General features: G+C 47.3%; 1 protein-coding gene across 1 annotated transcript; it reads right to left on the minus strand.

The window, feature by feature from the left end:
* Positions 1-16,228: 16,228 nt before the first annotated feature.
* Positions 16,229-17,110, minus strand: LOC127915523 (uncharacterized). The gene has a single exon (XM_052495698.1). It carries the CDS (start codon positions 17,108-17,110, stop codon positions 16,229-16,231), a length of 882 nt encoding a protein of 293 aa, XP_052351658.1.
* Between the last annotated feature and the right edge of the window lie 3,132 nt (positions 17,111-20,242).

Raw genomic sequence — 20,242 nt, forward strand, 5'->3', positions numbered from 1 at the left:
CTGGTGAAAAGTAGTGCACTACCCATAGGGCTCTGGTCTAAAGTAGTGCACTACCCATAGGGCTCTGGTCTAAAGTAGTGCACTCCCCATAGGGCTCTGGTCAAAAGTAGTGCATTACCCATAGGGCTCTGGTCTAAAGTAGTGCACTAGATGGAAAGGGGTGCCATTTGGAGCACAGATGTCAGTTTGGTGTCAGTTTGGTGCCAGTTTCCTCTTAGGATGTTATTGAAGCTCACATTGAGAAAAAAAAGAACCAAAAAAAGAAGACTATTTAACATCAACATACTCAGATACAGATTTCTATTTTATAATAAAACATGTTACTTACACCATATAATACAGATAGCATTTTATAATAACACAGATTGCATTTTATAATAACACAGATTGCATTTTATAATAAAACAGATTGCATTTTATAATAATACAGATTGCATTTTATAATAACACAGATTGCATTTTATAATAACACAGATTGCATTTTATAATAATACAGATTGCATTTTATAATAACACAGATTGCATTTTATAATAACACAGATTGCATTTTATAATAACACAGATTGCATTTTATAATAACACAGATTGCATTTTATAATAACACAGATTGCATTTTATAATAACACAGATTGCATTTTATAATAACACAGATTGCATTTTATAATAACACAGATTGCATTTTATAATAACACAGATTGCATTTTATAATAAAACAGATTGCATTTTATAATAACACAGATTGCATTTTATAATAATACAGATTGCATTTTATAATAACACAGATTGCATTTTATAATAACACAGATTGCATTTTATAATAATACAGATTGCATTTTATAATAAAACAGATTGCATTTTATAATAACACAGATTGCATTTTATAAAACAGATTGCATTTTATAATAACACAGATTGCATTTTATAATTGCATTTTATAATAACACAGATTGCATTTTATAATAACACAGATTGCATTTTATAATAACACAGATTGCATTTTATAATAAAACAGATTGCATTTTATAATAACACAGATTGCATTTTATAATAACACAGATTGCATTTTATAATAAAAGATTGCATTTTATAATAACACAGATTGCATTTTATAATAAAATAATAACACAGATTGCATTTTATAATAACACAGATTGCATTTTATAATAACACAGATTGCATTTTATAATAATACAGATTGCATTTTATAATAAAACAGATTGCATTTTATAATAAACAGATTGCATTTTATAATAAACAGATTGCATTTTATAATAACACAGATTGCATTTTATAATAAACACAGATTGCATTTTATAATAACACAGATTGCATTTTATAATAACACAGATTGCATTTTATAATAACACAGATTGCATTTTATAATAACACAGATTGCATTTTATAATAAAACAGATTGCATTTTATAATAACACAGATTGCATTTTATAATAAAACAGATTGTATTTTATAATAAAACATGTTATTTACACCATATAAAAGGCAAAAGTGAACTGTAAAAAAAAAAGTTAAAGTTACACTTCTGTGAAACCAAAAGTAAAATGATACAAAACCATTTTACACTCCTACAGTACTTCCAGTTGAATGTAAACATGCAGTTTGCATAGGAACAGGACAGAATACACACTTGAAACATTTCATTAGATAGGAGATCGTATCATTGACACGTCGTCTCAACACACAGACTGTGTGAAAATGCTAGGAATGCTCTTCATCTGACACTGCAGTAGTAAAGATCATGTTTAGCACCAAGATCATAACAGATTTGTAGCTCAGTTGGTAGAATCACATTAGTTTGATACCCCTGCTATGTATGGACTGAGGATGATCCTTATGCTGAGGATGAACTTTCTTTATGCTGATGATGATCTTTAACTCTGAGGATGATCTTTAACTCTGAGGATGATCTTTAACTCTGAGGATGATATTTATGCTGAGGGTGATCTTTAACTCTGAGGATGATCTTTATGATGAGGATGATCTTTATGCTGAGGATGATCTTTAACTCTGAGGGTGATCTTTATGATGAGGATGACCTTTATGCTGAGGGTGATCTTTAACTCTGAGGATGATCTTTATGATGAGGATGATCTTTATGCTGAGGATGATCTTTAACTCTGAGGATGATCTTTATCTCTGAGGATGATCTTTATGCTGAGGATGATCTTTATCTGAGGATGATCTTTAACTCTGAGGATGATCTTTATGATGAGGATGACCTTTATGCTGAGGATGATCTTTAACTCTGTGGATGATCTTTATGATGAGGATGATCTTTGTGCTGAGGATGATCTTTAACTCTGAGGATGATCTTTATCTCTGAGGATGATCTTTATTATGCTGAGGATGATCTTTATGCTGAGGATGATCTTTATCTCTGAGGATGATCTTTATGCTGAGGATGATATTTAACTCTGAGGATAATCTTTATGCTGAGGATGATCTTTATGATGAGGATGATCTTTATGCTGAGGATGATCTTTATGCTGAGGATGATCTTTATGCTGAGGATGACCTTTAATATGGGGATGATCTTTAACTATGGGGATGATCTTTATCTCTGAGGATGATCTTTATCTCTGAGGATGATCTTTATGCTGAGGATGACCTTTATGCTGAGGATGATCTTTAATATGGGGATGATCTTTAATATGGGGATGATCTTTAACTCTGAGGATGACCTTTTTTGCTGAGGATGATCTTTAATATGGGGATGATCTTTAACTCTGAGGATGATCTTTATCTCTGAGGATTATCTTTATAATGAGGATGATCTTTATGCTGAGGATGATCTTTATGCTGAGGATGATCTTTAACTCTGAGGATGATCTTTATCTCTGAGGATTATCTTTAATATGGGGATGATCTTTATGTGGAGGATGATCTTTATGATGAGGATGATCTTTATGCTGAGGATGATCTTTATGCTGAGGATGATCTTTATGCTGAGGATGATCTTTATGCTGAGGATGATCTTTATGCTGAGGATGATCTTTATGCTGAGGATGATTTTATGATGAGGTTGATCTTTATGCTGAGGATGATCTTTATGATGATCTTTATATTTTTGTGAAACTCCCCCCAAGATCTAGTATGTTTTGTATCTATCCAGGGGGTGTTAACATGTTACCATAGAGCAGGGTTTCTCAGACTCGGTCCTTGGGCCCCTCCTGTGAGCACGTTTTGGTTTTTGCCCCAGCACTACACAGCTGATTCAAATAATCAAAGTTTGATGAGTTATATCAATCAGCTGTGTAGTGCTGGGGAAAACCCCAGTGGGGCAACACAAGCCCCCATCATGTCTGCTTTACCCGTTTAACACAAATAATATGCAACATATCCCCACCCTACATGTTTCCCAGGCCTTTATATCAAATCAAATCAAACCACATTTCATTGGTCACATGCACGTGTTTAGCAGATGTTATTGTGGGTGTAACAAAATGCTTGTACACAATTTTTTTCCTGGTCTAATAATGTAAGAAATAATACATTAAAAAAACTAAATAAAGTTTCCTAAGAGCTAGAAGCACGGCAGCCCTCTCTGTCAACCCCATTTTCTCTGTACATCTTTTAATTATTTTTATTTTACCTTTATTTAACCAGGCAAGTCAGTTCAGAACAAATTCTTATTTTCAATGACGGCCTAGGAACAGCGGGTTAACGGCCTATTCAGGGGCAGAACAACAGATTTGTACCTTGTCAGCTCTGGGGTTTGAACTTGCAACCTTACTAGTCCAACGCTCTAACCACTAGGCTACCCTGCCGCCTCTACGCTCTAACCACTAGGCTACCCTGCCGCCTCTACACTCTAACCACTAGGCTACCCTGCCGCCTCTACGCTCTAACCACTAGGCTACCCTGCCGCCTCTACGCTCTAACCACTAGGCTACCCTGCCGCCTCTACGCTCTAACCACTAGGCTACCCTGCCGCCTCTTACGCTCTAACCACTAGGCTACCCTGCCGCCTCTACGCTCTAACCACTAGGCTACCCTGCCGCCTCTACGCTCTAACCACTAGGCTACCCTGCCGCCTCTTACCCTCTAACCACTAGGCTACCCTGCCGCCTCTACGCTCTAACCACTAGGCTACCCTGCCGCCTCTACGCTCTAACCACTAGGCTACCCTGCCACCTCTTACGCTCTAACCACTAGGCTACCCTGCCGCCTCTACGCTCTAACCACTAACCTACCCTGCCGCCTCTTACGCTCTAACCACTAGGCTACCCTGCCGCCTCTACGCTCTAACCACTAGGCTACCCTGCCGCCTCTACGCTCTAACCACTAGGCTACCCTGCCGCCTCTGACGCTCTAACCACTAGGCTACCCTGCCGCCTCTTGCTCTAACCACTAGGCTACCCTGCCGCCTCTACGCTCTAACCACTAGGCTACCCTGCCGCCTCTACGCTCTAACCACTAGGCTACCCTGCCGCCTCTACGCTCTAACCACTAGGCTACCCTGCCGCCTCTACGCCTAACCACTAGGCTACCCTGCCGCCTCTACGCTCTAACCACTAGGCTACCCCCCTGCCGCCTCTGCGCTCTAACCACAAGGCTACCCTGCCGCCTCCACGCCTCTAACCACTAGGCTACCCTGCCGCCTCTACGCTCTAACCACTAGGCTACCCTGCCGCCTCTACGCTCTAACCACTAGGCTACCCTGCCGCCTCTACGCTCTAACCACTAGGCTACCCTGCCGCCCCAGTGTAATATTACCCCCCCAAACTATGGAACTAAAAGTTTAGTTCAGATTCTGGGCCATCTTAATTCATTATGATCTGAAAGGCAAAACTCTTACGCTGATCCGCTTTGTGAATACGGGCTCTGGAAGCCATTTTACGGAGCCAGAATCTCTGTCTGGTCCCAGTCTAGCCCAACCCACCTCCCCAAAGTTAAAAAAAAAAGATCACAGACTGAAAGAGAAACAGACCAGCAAACACCAAACAGGCAACATTAGCACCCTACCTTTGTCAGTCCCCCACATTAAAACATCCCCCTGGAAACATTGTTTTCCAACATCTCTCCTCTCCACACACACACACAGCTCCAACATACTGTCTTCATTAGCCTGGCCCGATGTCTGTGTGTGTTCATTACCCTAGGAGGACCTGATTGGAAACATGAGACCGAGACGCCGCTCTTAAACCACATTCTTCAGATTCCCTGTAAACAACAAAGGGGAGGGAAGGGAGGAGAGTTTGAGGGACAGGGAAAGGGATTGAGGTACTGAAGGAGGGATTGAGGGACAGGAGGAGGGATGGACGGAAGGGAGGAGGGAGTGAGGGACAGGAGGAGGGATGGAGGGAACGGAGGAGGGAGTGAGGGACATGAGGAGGGATTGAGGGAAGGGAGGAGGGATTGAGGGAAGGGAGGAGGGATTGAGGGAAGGGAGGAGGGAGTGAGGGACAGGAGGAGGGATGGAGGGAAGGGAGGAGGGATTGAGGGAAGGGAGGAGGGAGTGAGGGACAGGAGGAGGGATGGAGGGAAGGGAGGAGGGATTGAGGGACAGGAGGAGGGATGGAGGGAAGGGAGGAGGGATTGAGGGACAGGAGGAGGGATGGAGGGACAGGAGGAGGGATTGAGGGGGGATTGAGGGACAGGAGGAGGGATTGAGGGAAGTGAAAAGGGATTGAGGGACAGGAGGAGGGATTGAGGGCAGGGAGGAGGGATTGAGGGAAGGGAGGAGGGAATGAGGGAAGGGAGGAGGGATTTAGGGACTGGAGGGGGGATTGAGGGAAGGGAAAGGGATTGAGGGTCAGGAGGAGGGATTGAGGGACAGGGAAAGGGATTTAGGGACTGGAGGAGGGATTGAGGGAAGGGAAAAGGGATTGAGGGGGGTTGAGGGAAGGGAGGAGGGATTGAGGGAAGGGAGGAGGGATTGAGGGAAGGTAGGAGGGAATGAGGGAAGGGAGGAGGGATTTAGGGACTGGAGGACGGATTGAGGGAAGGGAAAAGGGATTGAGGGAAGGGAGGAGGGATTTAGGGACTGGAGGAGGGATTGAGGGAAGGGAAAAGGGATTGAGGGACAGGAGGAGGGATTGAGGGACAGGGAAAGGGATTGAGGTACTGGAGGAGGGATTGAGGGACAGGAGGAGGGATGGAGGGAAGGGAGGAGGGATTGAGGGAAGGGAGGAGGGATTGAGGGAAGGGAGGAGGGATTGAGGGAAGGGAGGAGGGAGTGAGGGAAGGGAGGAGGGATTGAGGGAAGGGAGGAGGGAATGAGGGAAGGGAGGAGGGATTTAGGGACTGGAGGAGGGATTGAGGGAAGGGAAAAGGGATTGAGGGACAGGAGGAGGGATTTAGGGACAGGAGGAGAGATTGAGGGACGGTAAAAAGGGATTTAGTGACTGGAGGAGGGATTGAGGGTAGGGAGAGGTGTTGAGGGACGGGGGAGATATTGAGGGACGGGAGGAGGAATTGAGGGACGCAGGGATTGATTGAGGGAAGGGGGAAGGATTGCGAGAGAGGGGGGATTGATGGATGGGAGGAGGGATTGAGGGACGGGGGGGAGGGCTTGAGGGATGGGAGGAGGGATTGAAGGACGGGGGGAGGGATTGATGGGAAGGGAGGAGGGATTTAGGGACAGGAGGAGGGATTGAGGGAGGGGGGCGATTGAGGGACAAGAGGAGGGATTTGGGGACAGGAGGAGAGATTGAGGGAAGGGAAAAGGGATTTAGGGACAGGAGGAGGGATTTGGGGATTGGAGGAGGGATTTGGGGACTGGAGGAGGGATTGAGGGAAGGGAGGGGGGTTGAGGGATGAGGAACAGGAGGAGCGGTTGAGGATTGGGGGAGGGATTGAGGGACAGTGGAGGGATGGGAAAAGGGATGAGGGTCAGGTATTAAGGGACGGGAGAGGTATTGAGGGACGGGGGAGGTATTGAGGGAGAGGGGGGATTGATGGATGGGAGGAGGGATTGGGGGACGTGGGGAGGGCTTGAGGGATGGGAGGAGGGATTGAGGGAGGGGAAGAGGGATTGAGGGAGGAGGGATTGAGGGACGGGAGGAGGGATTGAGGGACAGGAGGAGGGATTGACGGACGGGAGGAGGGTTTGAGGGACAGGAGGAGGGACTGAGGGACAGGAGGAGGAGTTGAGGGACGGGAGGAGGGACTGAGGGACAGGAGGAGGAGTTGAGGGATGGGAGGAGGGATTGAGGGACGGGGGAGGGATTGAGGGACAGGAGGAGGGATTGACGGACGGGAGGAGGGTTTGAGGGACGGGAGGAGGGACTGAGGGACAGGAGGAGGAGTTGAGGGACTGAGGGACAGGAGGAGGAGTTGAGGGATGGGAGGAGGGATTGACGGACGGCGGAGGGATTGAGGGTAGGGGGGAGGGATTGAGGGTCGGAGGGAGGAAAAAACTGGGTCAAATGAATCCTAGATAAGTTCACATATATGCACAATTAAATCATGACTCACAACACACACAAAGTCAAAACACACAGAAACTATCATTTATCTAAAGATGTATTCTCTCTGTGTCCATACAAAACAGCAAACACAGGATCCCCCACAGTGTGTTATCAGTGACGTTAAGTGTAGACAGTCAGTGATACATCTGCCATCTGGCCAGGAGGGTTAGCCTCCTGTTAGCCTGGTTTAGATAAGAGGAGGGAGGCCTATCAGGGTGTGTGTCTGTGTGTGTCTGTGTGTGTGTCTGGCGTGTGTCTCTGTGTCCGTGTCCGTGTGTGTGTGTGTGTGTGTGTGTCTCTGTGTGTGTGTGTGTGTGTGTGTGTGTGTGTGTCTGTGTCCGTGTCCGTGTCCGTGTCCGTGTGTGTGTGTCTGTGTGTGTGTGTGTGTGTGTGTGTGTGTGTGTGTGTGTGTGTGTGTGTGTGTGTGTGTGTGTGTGTGTGTGTGTCTGTGTCTGTGTGTCTGTGTGTCTGTGTATCTGTGTGTGTGCTTGCGGTAGTTTCCCAGACTCAGGGATTTTATCAAAATGCAAAACGCATCAATGATGTACTTCCTCAGGAAGAGCAGATATGCAAATGAGGAAACAGAATAGGTAAATAGACCAATGTATCACAGCTCCTTTCCATAACAACATGATGATAGGGAGAGTATTTCCATAACAACATAGTGATGCTACTCTTCTCCAACCAATGAATAATCAACCTTCACAACCTTGGTCTTTGTTGTCTTGAATATCATGTTTCAGGACCTGACGTTTGCTGTTACAATTCAGAATGCATAACCACATGAGAGAGAACACAGTGGCAGAATACCTGCAAACTAGAATTATATTTGGCCCTAAACAGAGAGAACACAGTGGCAGAATACCTGCAAACTAGAATTATATTTGGCCCTAAACAGAGAGAACACAGTGGCAGAATACCTGCAAACTAGAATTCTATTTGGCCCTAAACAGAGAGAACACAGCGGCAGAATACCTGCAAACTAGAATTCTATTTGGCCCTAAACAGAGAGAACACAGCGGCAGAATACCTTGACCACTGTGATTGACCCAAACTTAAGGAAAGCTTTGACTATGTACAGACTCACTGAGCATAGCCTTGCTATTGAGAAGAGCCGCCATAGGCAGACATGGCTCTCAAGAGAAGACAGGCTTTGTGCTCACTGCCCACAAAATGAGGTGGAAACTGAGCTGCACTTCCTAACCTCCTGTCAAATGTATAACCATATTAGAGACACATATTTCCCTCAGATTACACAGATCCACAAAGAATTTGAAAACAAATTGCACTTTGATAAACTCTCATTTCTACTGGGTGAAATACCACAGTGTGCCATCACAGCAGCAAGAATTGTGACCTGTTGCCACAAGAAAAGGTCAACCAGTGAAGAACAAACACCATTGTAAATACAACTCATATTTATTTATTTTCCCTTTTGTACTTTAACTATTTGCACATCATTACAACACTGTATATAGACATAATATGACATTTAAAATGTCTCTCTATATAATTTTAAAAACTTTTTGTGAGTGTAATATTTTGTTGTTGTTTACATCATTTTTGTTTATTATAATTTTACTTGCTTTGGCAATTTGTAAACAATATGTTTCCCATGTCAATAAAGCCCTTTTTGAATTGAACGCGAGGGAATCGACAGCGAGAGAGGACGCGAGGGAATCGACAGCGAGAGAGGACGCGAGGGAATCGACAGCGAGAGAGGACGCGAGGGAATCGACAGCGAGAGAGAACGCGAGGGAATCGACAGCGAGAGAGAACGCGAGGGAATCGACAGCGAGAGAGAACGCGAGGGAATCGACAGCGAGAGAGAACGCGAGGGAATCGACAGCGAGAGAGAACGCGAGGGAATCGACAGCGAGAGAGAACGCGAGGGAATCGACAGCGAGAGAGGACGCGAGGGAATCGACAGCGAGAGAGAACGCGAGGGAATCGACAGCGAGAGAGAACGCGAGGGAATCGACAGCGAGAGAGAACGCGAGGGAATCGACAGCGAGAGAGAACGCGAGGGAATCGACAGCGAGAGAGAACGCGAGGGAATCGATAGCGAGAGAGGACGCGAGGGAATCGACAGCGAGAGAGAACGCGAGGGAATCGACAGCGAGAGAGAACGCGAGGGAATCGACAGCGAGAGAGAACGCGAGGGAATCGACAGCGAGAGAGAACGCGAGGGAATCGACAGCGAGAGAGAACGCGAGGGAATCGACAGCGAGAGAGAACGCGAGGGAATCGACAGCGAGAGAGGACGCGAGGAATCGACAGCGAGAGAGAACGCGAGGAATCGACAGCGAGGGAGAAGCGAGGGAATCGACAGCGAGAGAGGACGCGAGGAATCGACAGCGAGAGAGAACGCGAGGGAATCGACAGCGAGGGAGAACGCGAGGGAATCGACAGCGAGAGAGAACGCGAGGAATCGACAGCGAGAGAAAACGCGAGGAATCGACAGCGAGGGAGAACGCGAGGGAATCGACAGCGAGGAGAACGCGAGGAATCGACAGCGAGGGAGAGGAATCGACAGCGAGGGAAATCGACAGCGAGGGAGAACGCGAGGGAATCGACAGCGAGAGAGAACGCGAGGAATCGACAGCGAGGAGAACGCGAGTGAATCGACAGCGAGGGAGAACGCGAGGGAATCGACAGCGAGAGAGGACGCGAGGGAATCGACAGCGAGAGAGAACGCGAGGGAATCGACAGCGAGAGAGGACGCGAGGGAATCGACAGCGAGAGAGGACGCGAGGGAATCGATAGCGAGAGAGGACGCGAGGGAATCGACAGCGAGAGAGGACGCGAGGGAATCGATAGCGAGAGAGAACGCGAGGGAATCGATAGCGAGAGAGAACGCGAGGGAATCGACAGCGAGAGAGACAGAGAGCTGTGTATATTCTGTATGTGACGGACTATAGGTCAAGCCAATACCGAATGCATAGAACAAAAGGGGTCATGTCAGTGTCTATGAAGACAATGCAGCCTTGATGTCCTATTGTCATCAACAGGCTGTTTCATGTTTAACTAACACAAGCTGTGAGCACAGTAATACGACACTCAGATATATTGTTTTTGACAAACAACCATTTTATAGAGGCATGCTTTGGTTTCCTGTTTGTTTTCATTGCTGTGTGTATGTGTATGTGTGTATGTGTATGTGTATGTGTATGTGTATGTGTATGTGTATGTGTATGTGTGTGTGTATGTGTATGTATGTGTGTGTGTGTGTGTGTGTGTGTGTGTGTGTGTGTGTGTGTGTGTGTGTGTGTGTGTGTGTGTGTGTGTGTGCGTGCGTGCGTGCGTGTGTGTGTATGTGTGTGTGTTCGCATGGTTCATCATAAACCATCCTGCTGCATATTCTTAAAAGCCAGCATGAGCCAAACGACTCGAGGTTTGCATTGCTGTGTGTGTGAATTGCCCAAGCATCCATTCAACTCAGGGCCCATGGGAAAAAGCAACCCTGGATTTAATGTCCTCTATCATTTTGTCACTCTTTAAAAAACAAAACAGAGCTCAGTAAATGTCTTTCAGATGTGGCTAAGAGGTTCTGGTAAAGCAGGCAAGCGCTGCCCTCTGCGACCAGACTGTGTTAATCAGACACAGCTCTCATCCCACCGACAAACTGGATCGGAGTGTTGTGATTTTTGGGGGAAATAATTTGTCATTACACACACACACACACACACACACACACACACACACACACACACACACACACACACACACACACACACACACACACACACACACACACACACACACACACACACACACACACACACGCGCGCGTGCACGTTTCTCATCTCCAGGGCAATTAATGAGCAAGCTATCGGTGAGCACGCCCCCCCAAAAAGAAAAGAGACTTGTTTCGTTATCTCCCTGCCCAGGTAATCCACTAGGGGCCCTAGTCAGGTAGTCCACTAGTCAGGTAGTGCACTAGTCAGGTAGTCCACTAGTCAGGTAGTGCACTAGTCAGGTAGTCCACTAGGGGCCTTAGTCAGGTAGTCCACTAGTCAGGTAGTGCACTAGTCAGGTAGTCCACTAGGGGCCCTAGTCAGGTAGTCCACTAGGGGCCTTAGTCAGGTAGTCCACTAGGGGCCCTAGTCAGGTAGTCCACTAGGGGCCCTAGTCAGGTAGTCCACTAGGGGCCCTAGTCAGGTAGTCCACTAGGGGCCTTAGTCAGGTAGTGCACTAGGGGCCCTAGTCAGGTAGTGCACTAGGGGCCTTAGTCAGGTAGTCCACTAGGGCCTTAGTCAGGTAGTGCACTAGGGGCCTTAGTCAGGTAGTGCACTAGGGGCCTTAGTCAGGTAGTCCACTAGGGGCCTTAGTCAGGTAGTCCACCAGGGGCCCTAGTCAGGTAGTCCACTAGGGGCCCTAGTCAAGTAGTGCTATAGGGGCCCTAGTCAGGTAGTGCACTAGGGGCCCTAGTCAGGTAGTCCACTAGGGGTCCTAGTCAGGTAGTGCACTAGGGGCCTTAGTCAGGTAGTGCACTAGGGGTCAACATCAGTCCACTAGGGGCCCTAGTCAAGTAGTGCTATAGGGGCCCTAGTCAGGTAGTGCACTAGGGGCCCTAGTTAGGTAGTCCACTAGGGGCCCTAGACAAGTAGTGCTATAGGGGTCAACAGTAGTCCACTAGGGGTCCTCGTCAGGTAGTCCACTAGGGGTCAACAGTAGTCCACTAGGGGTCAACAGTAGTCCACTAGGGGTCCTAGTCAGGTAGTCCACTAGGGGCCAACAGTAGTCCACTAGGGGCCCTAGTCAGGTAGCCCACTAGGGGCCAGCAGTAGTCCACTAGGGGCCCTAGTCAGGTAGTCCACTAGGAATCCTTGTCAGGCAGTGCACTAGGGGTCAACAGTAGTCAACTAGGGGACCTAGTCAGGTGTAGGGATCTAGGGATCTACAATAGTGCACTAGGGGTCAACAGTAGTCCACTAGGGATCTAAAATAGTGCACTAGGGGTCAACAGTAGTCCACTAGGGATCTAAAATAGTGCACTAGGGGTCAACAGTTGTCCACTTGGGATCTAAAATTGTGCACTAGGGGTCAACAGTTGTCCACTAGGGGTGAACAGTAGTCCACTAGGGATCTAAAATAGTGCACTAGGGGTCAACAGTTGTCCACTAGGGGACCTAGTCAGGTCTAGGGATCTAGGGATCTACAATAGTGCGCTAGGGGTCAACAGTAGTCCACTAGGGATCTAAAATAGTGCACTAGGGGTCAACAGTAGTCCACTTGGGATCTAAAATTGTGCACTAGGGGTCAACAGTTGTCCACTAGGGGTGAACAGTAGTCCACTAGGGGCCCTAGTCAGGTAGTCCACTAGGAGTCCTAGTCAGGTTGTCCACAAGGGTTCAACAGTAGTCCCCTAGGGGTCAACAGTAGTCCACTAGGGGGTCCTAGTCAGGTAGTCCACTAGGGGTCAACAGTAGTCCACTAGGGGCCAACAGTAGTCCACTAGGGGCCCTAGTCAGGTAGTCCACTAGGAGTCCTTGTCAGGTAGTGCACTAGGGGTCAACGTTCCATGATCTCGCCATCACGGTTGACAACTCCATTGTGTCCTCCTCCCAGAGCGCTAAGAACCTTGGCGTGATCCTGGACAACACCCTGTCGTTCTCAACTAACATCAAGGCGGTGGCCCGTTCCTGTAGGTTCATGCTCTACAACATCCGCAGAGTACGACCCTGCCTCACACAGGAAGCGGCGCAGGTCCTAATCCAGGCACTTGTCATCTCCCGTCTGGATTACTGCAACTCGCTGTTGGCTGGGCTCCCTGCCTGTGCCATTAAACCCCTACAACTCATCCAGAACGCCGCAGCCCGTCTGGTGTTCAACCTTCCCAAGTTCTCTCACGTCACCCCGCTCCTCCGCTCTCTCCACTGGCTTCCAGTTGAAGCTCGCATCCGCTACAAGACCATGGTGCTTGCCTACGGAGCTGTGAGGGGAACGGCACCTCAGTACCTCCAGGCTCTGATCAGGCCCTACACCCAAACAAGGGCACTGCGTTCATCCACCTCTGGCCTGCTCGCCTCCCTACCACTGAGGAAGTACAGTTCCCGCTCAGCCCAGTCAAAACTGTTCGCTGCTCTGGCCCCCAATGGTGGAACAAACTCCCTCACGACGCCAGGACAGCGGAGTCAATCACCACCTTCCGGAGACACCTGAAACCCCACCTCTTTAAGGAATACCTAGGATAGGATAAAGTAATCCTTCTCACCCCCCTTAAAAGATTTAGATGCACTATTGTAAAGTGGCTGTTCCACTGGATGTCATAAGGTGAATGCACCAATTTGTAAGTCGCTCTGGATAAGAGCGTCTGCTAAATGACTTAAATGTAAATGTAATGTAAATGTCAACAGTAGTCAACTAGGGGACCTAGTCAGGTAGTCCACTAGGGGTCAATAGTAGTCCACTAGGGGTCAACAGTAGTCAACTAGGGGTCAACAGTAGTCCACTAGGGGTCCTAGTCAGGTAGTCCACTAGGGGTCAATAGTAGTCCACTAGGGGTCAACAGTAGTCAACTAGGGGTCAACAGTAGTCCACTAGGGGTCAATAGTAGTCCACTAGGGGTCAACAGTAGTCCACTAGGGGTCAACAGTAGTCCACTAGGGGCCCTAGTCAGGTAGTCCACTAGGGGTCAACAGTAGTCCACTAGGGGTCAACAGTAGTCCACTAGGGGCCCTAGTCAGGTAGTCCACTAGGGGTCAACAGTAGTCCACTAGGGGTCAATAGTAGTCCACTAGGGGCCCTAGTCAGGTAGTCCACTAGGGGTCAACAGTAGTCCACTAGGGGTCAATAGTAGTCCACTAGGGGTCAACAGTAGTCCACTAGGGGTCAACAGTAGTCCACTAGGGGCCCTAGTCAGGTAGTCCACTAGGGGTCAACAGTAGTCCACTAGGGGTCAATAGTAGTCCACTAGGGGTCAACAGTAGTCAACTAGGGGCCTTAGTCAGGTAGTGCACTAGGGGTCAACAGTAGTCCACTAGGAGCCCTAGTCAGGTAGTGTACTAGGGGTCAACCTTAGTCCACTACGGGTCAACAGTAGTCCACTAGGGGTCAATAGTAGTCCACTAGGGGTCAACAGTAGTCCACTAGGGGTCAATAGTAGTCCACTAGGGGTCAATAGTAGTCCACTAAGGGTCGACAGTAGTGCACTAGGGGTCTAAAATAAGGATCTAGGGGTTAACCGTAGTGCACTAGGGGACAACAGTAGTCCACTAGGGATCTACAATAGTGCACTACGGGTCAACAGTAGTCCACTAGGGGTCAACAGTAGTCCACTAGGGGTCAACAGTAGTCCACTACGGGTCAACAGTAGTCCACTAGGGGTCAATAGTAGTCCACTAGGGGTCAACAGTAGTCCACTAGGGGTCAATAGTAGTCCACTACAGGTCAACAGTAGTCCACTAGGGGTCAATAGTAGTCCACTAGGGGTCAATAGTAGTCCACTAGGGGTCAATAGTAGTCCACTAGGGGTCAATAGTAGTCCACTAGGGGTCAATAGTAGTCCACTAAGGGTCGACAGTAGTGCACTAGGGGTCTACAATAAGGATCTAGGGGTCAACCGTAGTGCACTAGGGGACAACAGTAGCCCACTAGGGATCTACAATAGTGCACTAGGGGTCAACAGTAGTCCACTAGGGATCTAAAATAGTCCACTAGGGATCTAAAATTGTGCACTAGGGGTCAACAGTTGTCCACTAGGGGTGAACCGTAGTCCACTAGGGATCTAAAAAAGTGCACTAGGGGTCAAACGTAGTGCACTAGGGGTCAACCGTAGTGCACTATACAATGGATAGGGTCCCATTTGGGATGCGGCCTCCTGTTGCTTTTTGGGAAATAAACTTTCCCTTGCTCGTAAAAACGTGACTATTCTGAAAATAAACCGATAAGCAAACAGTGGAGAGAAACAGTTCCTGCTGGATTACATTGCAGTAAAACTCAGTTAAATTAATTCATCTTAAACTGTAATTTGACCGTCTGACCATCGGAACAGAGAGGTAACGGTTAAATCCTTCCACTGATCATTTACGTTTTTCCAAAATGGCCACCAAGGACATATTGACAGACAGCTCATTTAAATGTATTACCAACACTACTGTGTGTGTGTGTGTGTGTGTGTGTGTGTACTTCAGAGATACTAGACCTACTGCAGAGAAATCAGTCACAAACAAGTGGTTGTTATTTGGACCCTTGCGGGGCCCATAACTTACCTTGATCACTCCATATAAAAAACTATTACAACTAATATAAACTCAACATCATAGACTCAGGGACTGTGTTGATGGTTATGGCCTGATAACTGTGCATGCCAGGGCAGTAGACCACATTGCCAGGCCATAGTGTGTGTGTGAGTTTAGTGTGTGTGTGTGTTCAGTGTGTGTGTGTGTGTTTAGTGTGTGTGTGTGTGTGAGTTTAGTGTGTGTGTTTAGTGTGTGTGTGTGTGTGTGTGTGTGTGTGTGTGTGTGTGTGTGTGTGTGTGTGTGTGTGTGTGTGTGTGTGTGTGTGTGTGTGTGTGTGTGTGTGTGTGTGTGTGTGTGTGTTTGTATTCCAGGCCTGGTGGATAGTTAAAAGGGCTTCCTTTGTTTGGGAGCAAAGGCTTGTAAACACAGCTTTCTCTGGGTTGGGAACACTGGAGAACATTAGGTTCTCTGGGTTGGGAACACTTGAGAACATTAGGTTCCCTGGGTTGGGAACACTGGAGAACATTAGGTTCCCTGGGTTGGGAACACTGGAGAACATTAGGTTCTCTGGGTTGGGAACACTGGAGAACATTAGGTTCTCTGGGTTGGAGAACATTAGATTCTGGGAACACTGAACATTAGGTTCTCTGGGTTGGGAACACTGGAGAACATTAGGTTCCCTGGGTTGGGAACACTGGAGAACATTAGGTTCCCTGGGTTGGGAACACTGGAGAACATTAGGTTCCCTGGGTTGGGAACACTGGAGAACATTAGGTTCCCTGGGTTGGGAACACTGGAGAACATTAGGTTCTCTGGGTTGGGAACACTGGAGAACATTAGGTTCCCTGGGTTGGGAACACTGGAGAACATTAGGTTCCCTGGGTTGGGAACACTGGAGAACATTAGGTTCCCTGGGTTGGGAACACTGGAGAACATTAGGTTCCCTGGGTTGGGAACACTGGAGAACATTAGGTTCCCTGGGTTGGGAACACTGGAGAACATTAGGTTCCCTGGGTTGGGAACACTGGAGAACATTAGGTTCCCTGGGTTGGGAACACTGGAGAACATTAGGTTCCCTGGGTTGGGAACACTGGAGAACATTAGGTTCCCTGGGTTGGGAACACTGGAGAACATTAGGTTCCCTGGGTTGGGAACACTGGAGAACATTAGGTTCTCTGGGTTGGGAACACTTGAGAACATTAGGTTCCCTGGGTTGGGAACACTGGAGAACATTAGGTTCCCTGGGTTGGGAACACTGGAGAACATTAGGTTCCCTGGGTTGGGAACACTGGAGAACATTAGGTTCTCTGGGTTGGGAACACTGGAGAACATTAGATTCTCTGGGTTGGGAACACTGGAGAACATTAGGTTCCCTGGGTTGGGAACACTGGAGAACATTAGGTTCCCTGGGTTGGGAACACTGGAGAACATTAGGTTCCCTGGGTTGGGAACACTGGAGAACATTAGGTTCCCTGGGTTGGGAACACTGGAGAACATTAGGTTCCCTGGGGAACACTGGGAACATTAGGTTCTGGAACACTGAGAACATTAGGTTCTCTGGGTTGGGAACACTGGAGAACATTAGGTTCCCTGGGTTGGGAACACTGGAGAACATTAGGTTCCCTGGGTTGGGAACACTGGAGAACATTAGGTTCCCTGGGTTGGGAACACTGGAGAACATTAGGTTCCCTGGGTTGGGAACACTGGAGAACATTAGGTTCCTGGGTTGGGAACACTGGAGAACATTAGGTTCCTGGGTTGGGAACACTGGAGAACATTAGGTTCCCTGGAGAACATTAGGTTCCCTGGGTTGGGAACACTGGAGAACATTAGGTTCCCTGGGTTGGGAACACTGGAGAACATTAGGTTCCCTGGGTTGGGAACACTGGAGAACATTAGGTTCCCTGGGTTGGGAACACTGGAGAACATTAGGTTCCCTGGGTTGGGAACACTGGAGAACATTAGGTTCCCTGGGTTGGGAACACTGGAGAACATTAGGTTCTCTGGGTTGGGAACACTGGAGAACATTAGGTTCTCTGGGTTGGGAACACTGGAGAACATTAGGTTCCCTGGGTTGGGAACACTGGAGAACATTAGGTTCCCTGGGGGAACACTGGAGAACATTAGGGAACACTGGAGAACATTAGGTTCCCTGGGTTGGGAACACTGGAGAACATTAGGTTCCCTGGGTTGGGAACACTGGAGAACATTAGGTTCCCTGGGTTGGGAACACTGGAGAACATTAGGTTCCCTGGGTTGGGAACACTGGAGAACATTAGGTTCCCTGGGTTGGGAACACTGGAGAACATTAGGTTCTCTGGGTTGGGAACACTGGAGAACATTAGGTTCTCTGGGTTGGGAACACTGGAGAACATTAGGTTCTCTGGGTTGGGAACACTGGAGAACATTAGGTTCCCTGGGTTGGGAACACTGGAGAACATTAGGTTCCCTGGGTTGGGAACACTGGAGAACATTAGGTTCCCTGGGTTGGGAACACTGGAGAACATTAGGTTCCCTGGGTTGGGAACACTGGAGAACATTAGGTTCCCTGGGTTGGGAACACTGGAGAACATTAGGTTCTCTGGGTTGGGAACACTGGAGAACATTAGGTTCCCTGGGTTGGGAACACTGGAGAACATTAGGTTCTCTGGGTTGGGAACACTGGAGAACATTAGGTTCTCTGGGTTGGGAACACTGGAGAACATGAGGTTCTCTGGGTTGGGAACACTGGAGAACATTAGGTTCCTGGGTTGGGAACACTGGAGAACATTAGGTTCCCTGGGTTGGGAACACTGGATAACACCCTGGGTTGGGAACACTGGAGACATGGGAACACTGGAGAACATTAGGTTCCCTGGGTTGGGAACATTGGAAACATTGGTTCCCTGGGTTGGAAACACTGGAGAACATTAGGTTCCCTGAGTTGGGAACACTGGAGAACATTAGGTTCTCTGGGTTGGGAACACTGGAAAACATTAGGTTCCCTGAGTTGGGAACACTGGAGAACATTAGGTTCTCTGGGTTGGGAACACTGGAAAACATTAGGTTCCCTGAGTTGGGAACACTGTTACAGTTTTTCTTAGTCGCTTTGGTGCATTTCTTAGATCTAAAGTGCAATTCTTGATACTACTTGTACAAATTCCAAATTATCTAGTCACTTGTGCACATCATTAAAGCAATGTCTTATTCCTTTGAACAAATTGCAATTGATAATGTACAAGTGTCAGCTTTTTTCCACATTATCAATTGCTCATGTCATGTTGATCAAAATATAGTAGATGGTTCTCTGTTGAATAGTCTTACCCCTCAAAACATCTAGGCATTAGTTCCTTGCATAAGCCATTACATGCACAATTGTTGAACTATTTGTCATAAACTGTCAAGCATAGTTTTACACATTTCTATTAGACCTTTTGTACAAAAACAGGTGAAATTGACCCTCACTCATGAAGGAATGTAAAGTGTTAGTTCAACCAACAATCAACCAGTTGTCTAAATTGCTCAAAGGTGCATCTCATGAAGAATCAATTGTCAAGCATATATAGACAGACCACAACACAGAGTTGCAATTTTCCAATAATGGATGGACCAGGAAACGAACAGGGTCAACAGCCAAGAGGAGGAAGAAGAGGAGCAAGGATGCGTGGTGGAAGGCAAAACAGAGGAAGAGGCAGAAGAGTACATAGGTGCATATCTGATGACATAAGGGCCACTATTGTAGACCATGTTGTCAATCATGGCCTTACAATGGCTGAGGCGGGTCGAAGGGTGCAGCCGAATATTGGGAGCTCAACCGTGTCCTTAATAGTTCAAACGTTTCGAAGAGAGAACAGGTATGTCCACCAATGTACAGTGCACTGTTACTGTATATAAGCAGTATACTGTATACTTCCTACAATGCTTCATATTACAGTAGTCCACTTGTATTTCACAGCATACATAAATATACTCTATACAGATACATACTACACCTTACATGCACCCACCTCTATGTTTTACAGTAAAATGTGTGTTCGCATAGTTTTTGTCTATGTGAAAGTGTGCGATGCATCACTGCATTTCCCCACATAGGACTGACTGCAAGATTACCTCAAACCGGTGGCAGAGGACGCCTTTTCACACCTCAACAGGAGGAGGCTATTTGCACCATGGTCCGAGTAAACAATGCCATGAGACTCAGGGAAATACAAAGGACCATTATAGAAGACAACAATGTCTTTGAAAACATCCATACGGTTAGCATCTCAACCATCGACAGGGTGCTGCATAGAAACCAGATGAGTATGAAACAGCTGTACCGTGTACCATTCCAAAGGAATGAGGACAGAGTTAAGGAGCTACGGTACCAGTATGTACAGGTAAAACATATATCTATGTAACTACTTTACAGCAACATTTTATAGTGATACATAGTACAGTAAGCATAAACTGCACACATTTCCATTGCTGTGGAAGGAACATGCAATATATGTACATTTTATGTCACTCTTCCTTACCAAAACAAATTCAACTGTGTGTTCTGGGATATAGCGTATAATGGAGTTGGAATCAAGTGAACCCTCTCACAACTTTGTATACGTGGATGAGGCTGGCTTCAACCTGACCAAATGCAGAAGGCGGGGTCGGAAT

The sequence above is a fragment of the Oncorhynchus keta genome, chromosome 35, assembly GCF_023373465.1.
Source record: "Oncorhynchus keta strain PuntledgeMale-10-30-2019 chromosome 35, Oket_V2, whole genome shotgun sequence".
In the NCBI taxonomy this organism is placed as follows: Eukaryota; Metazoa; Chordata; class Actinopteri; order Salmoniformes; family Salmonidae; genus Oncorhynchus; species Oncorhynchus keta.

What these genes read in the sequence shown, in the direction of transcription:
- LOC127915523 (XM_052495698.1), bottom strand. Translation starts at nt 17,110, where the DNA reads ATGTTCTCCAGTGTTCCCAACCCAGGGAACCTAATGTTCTCCAGTGTT.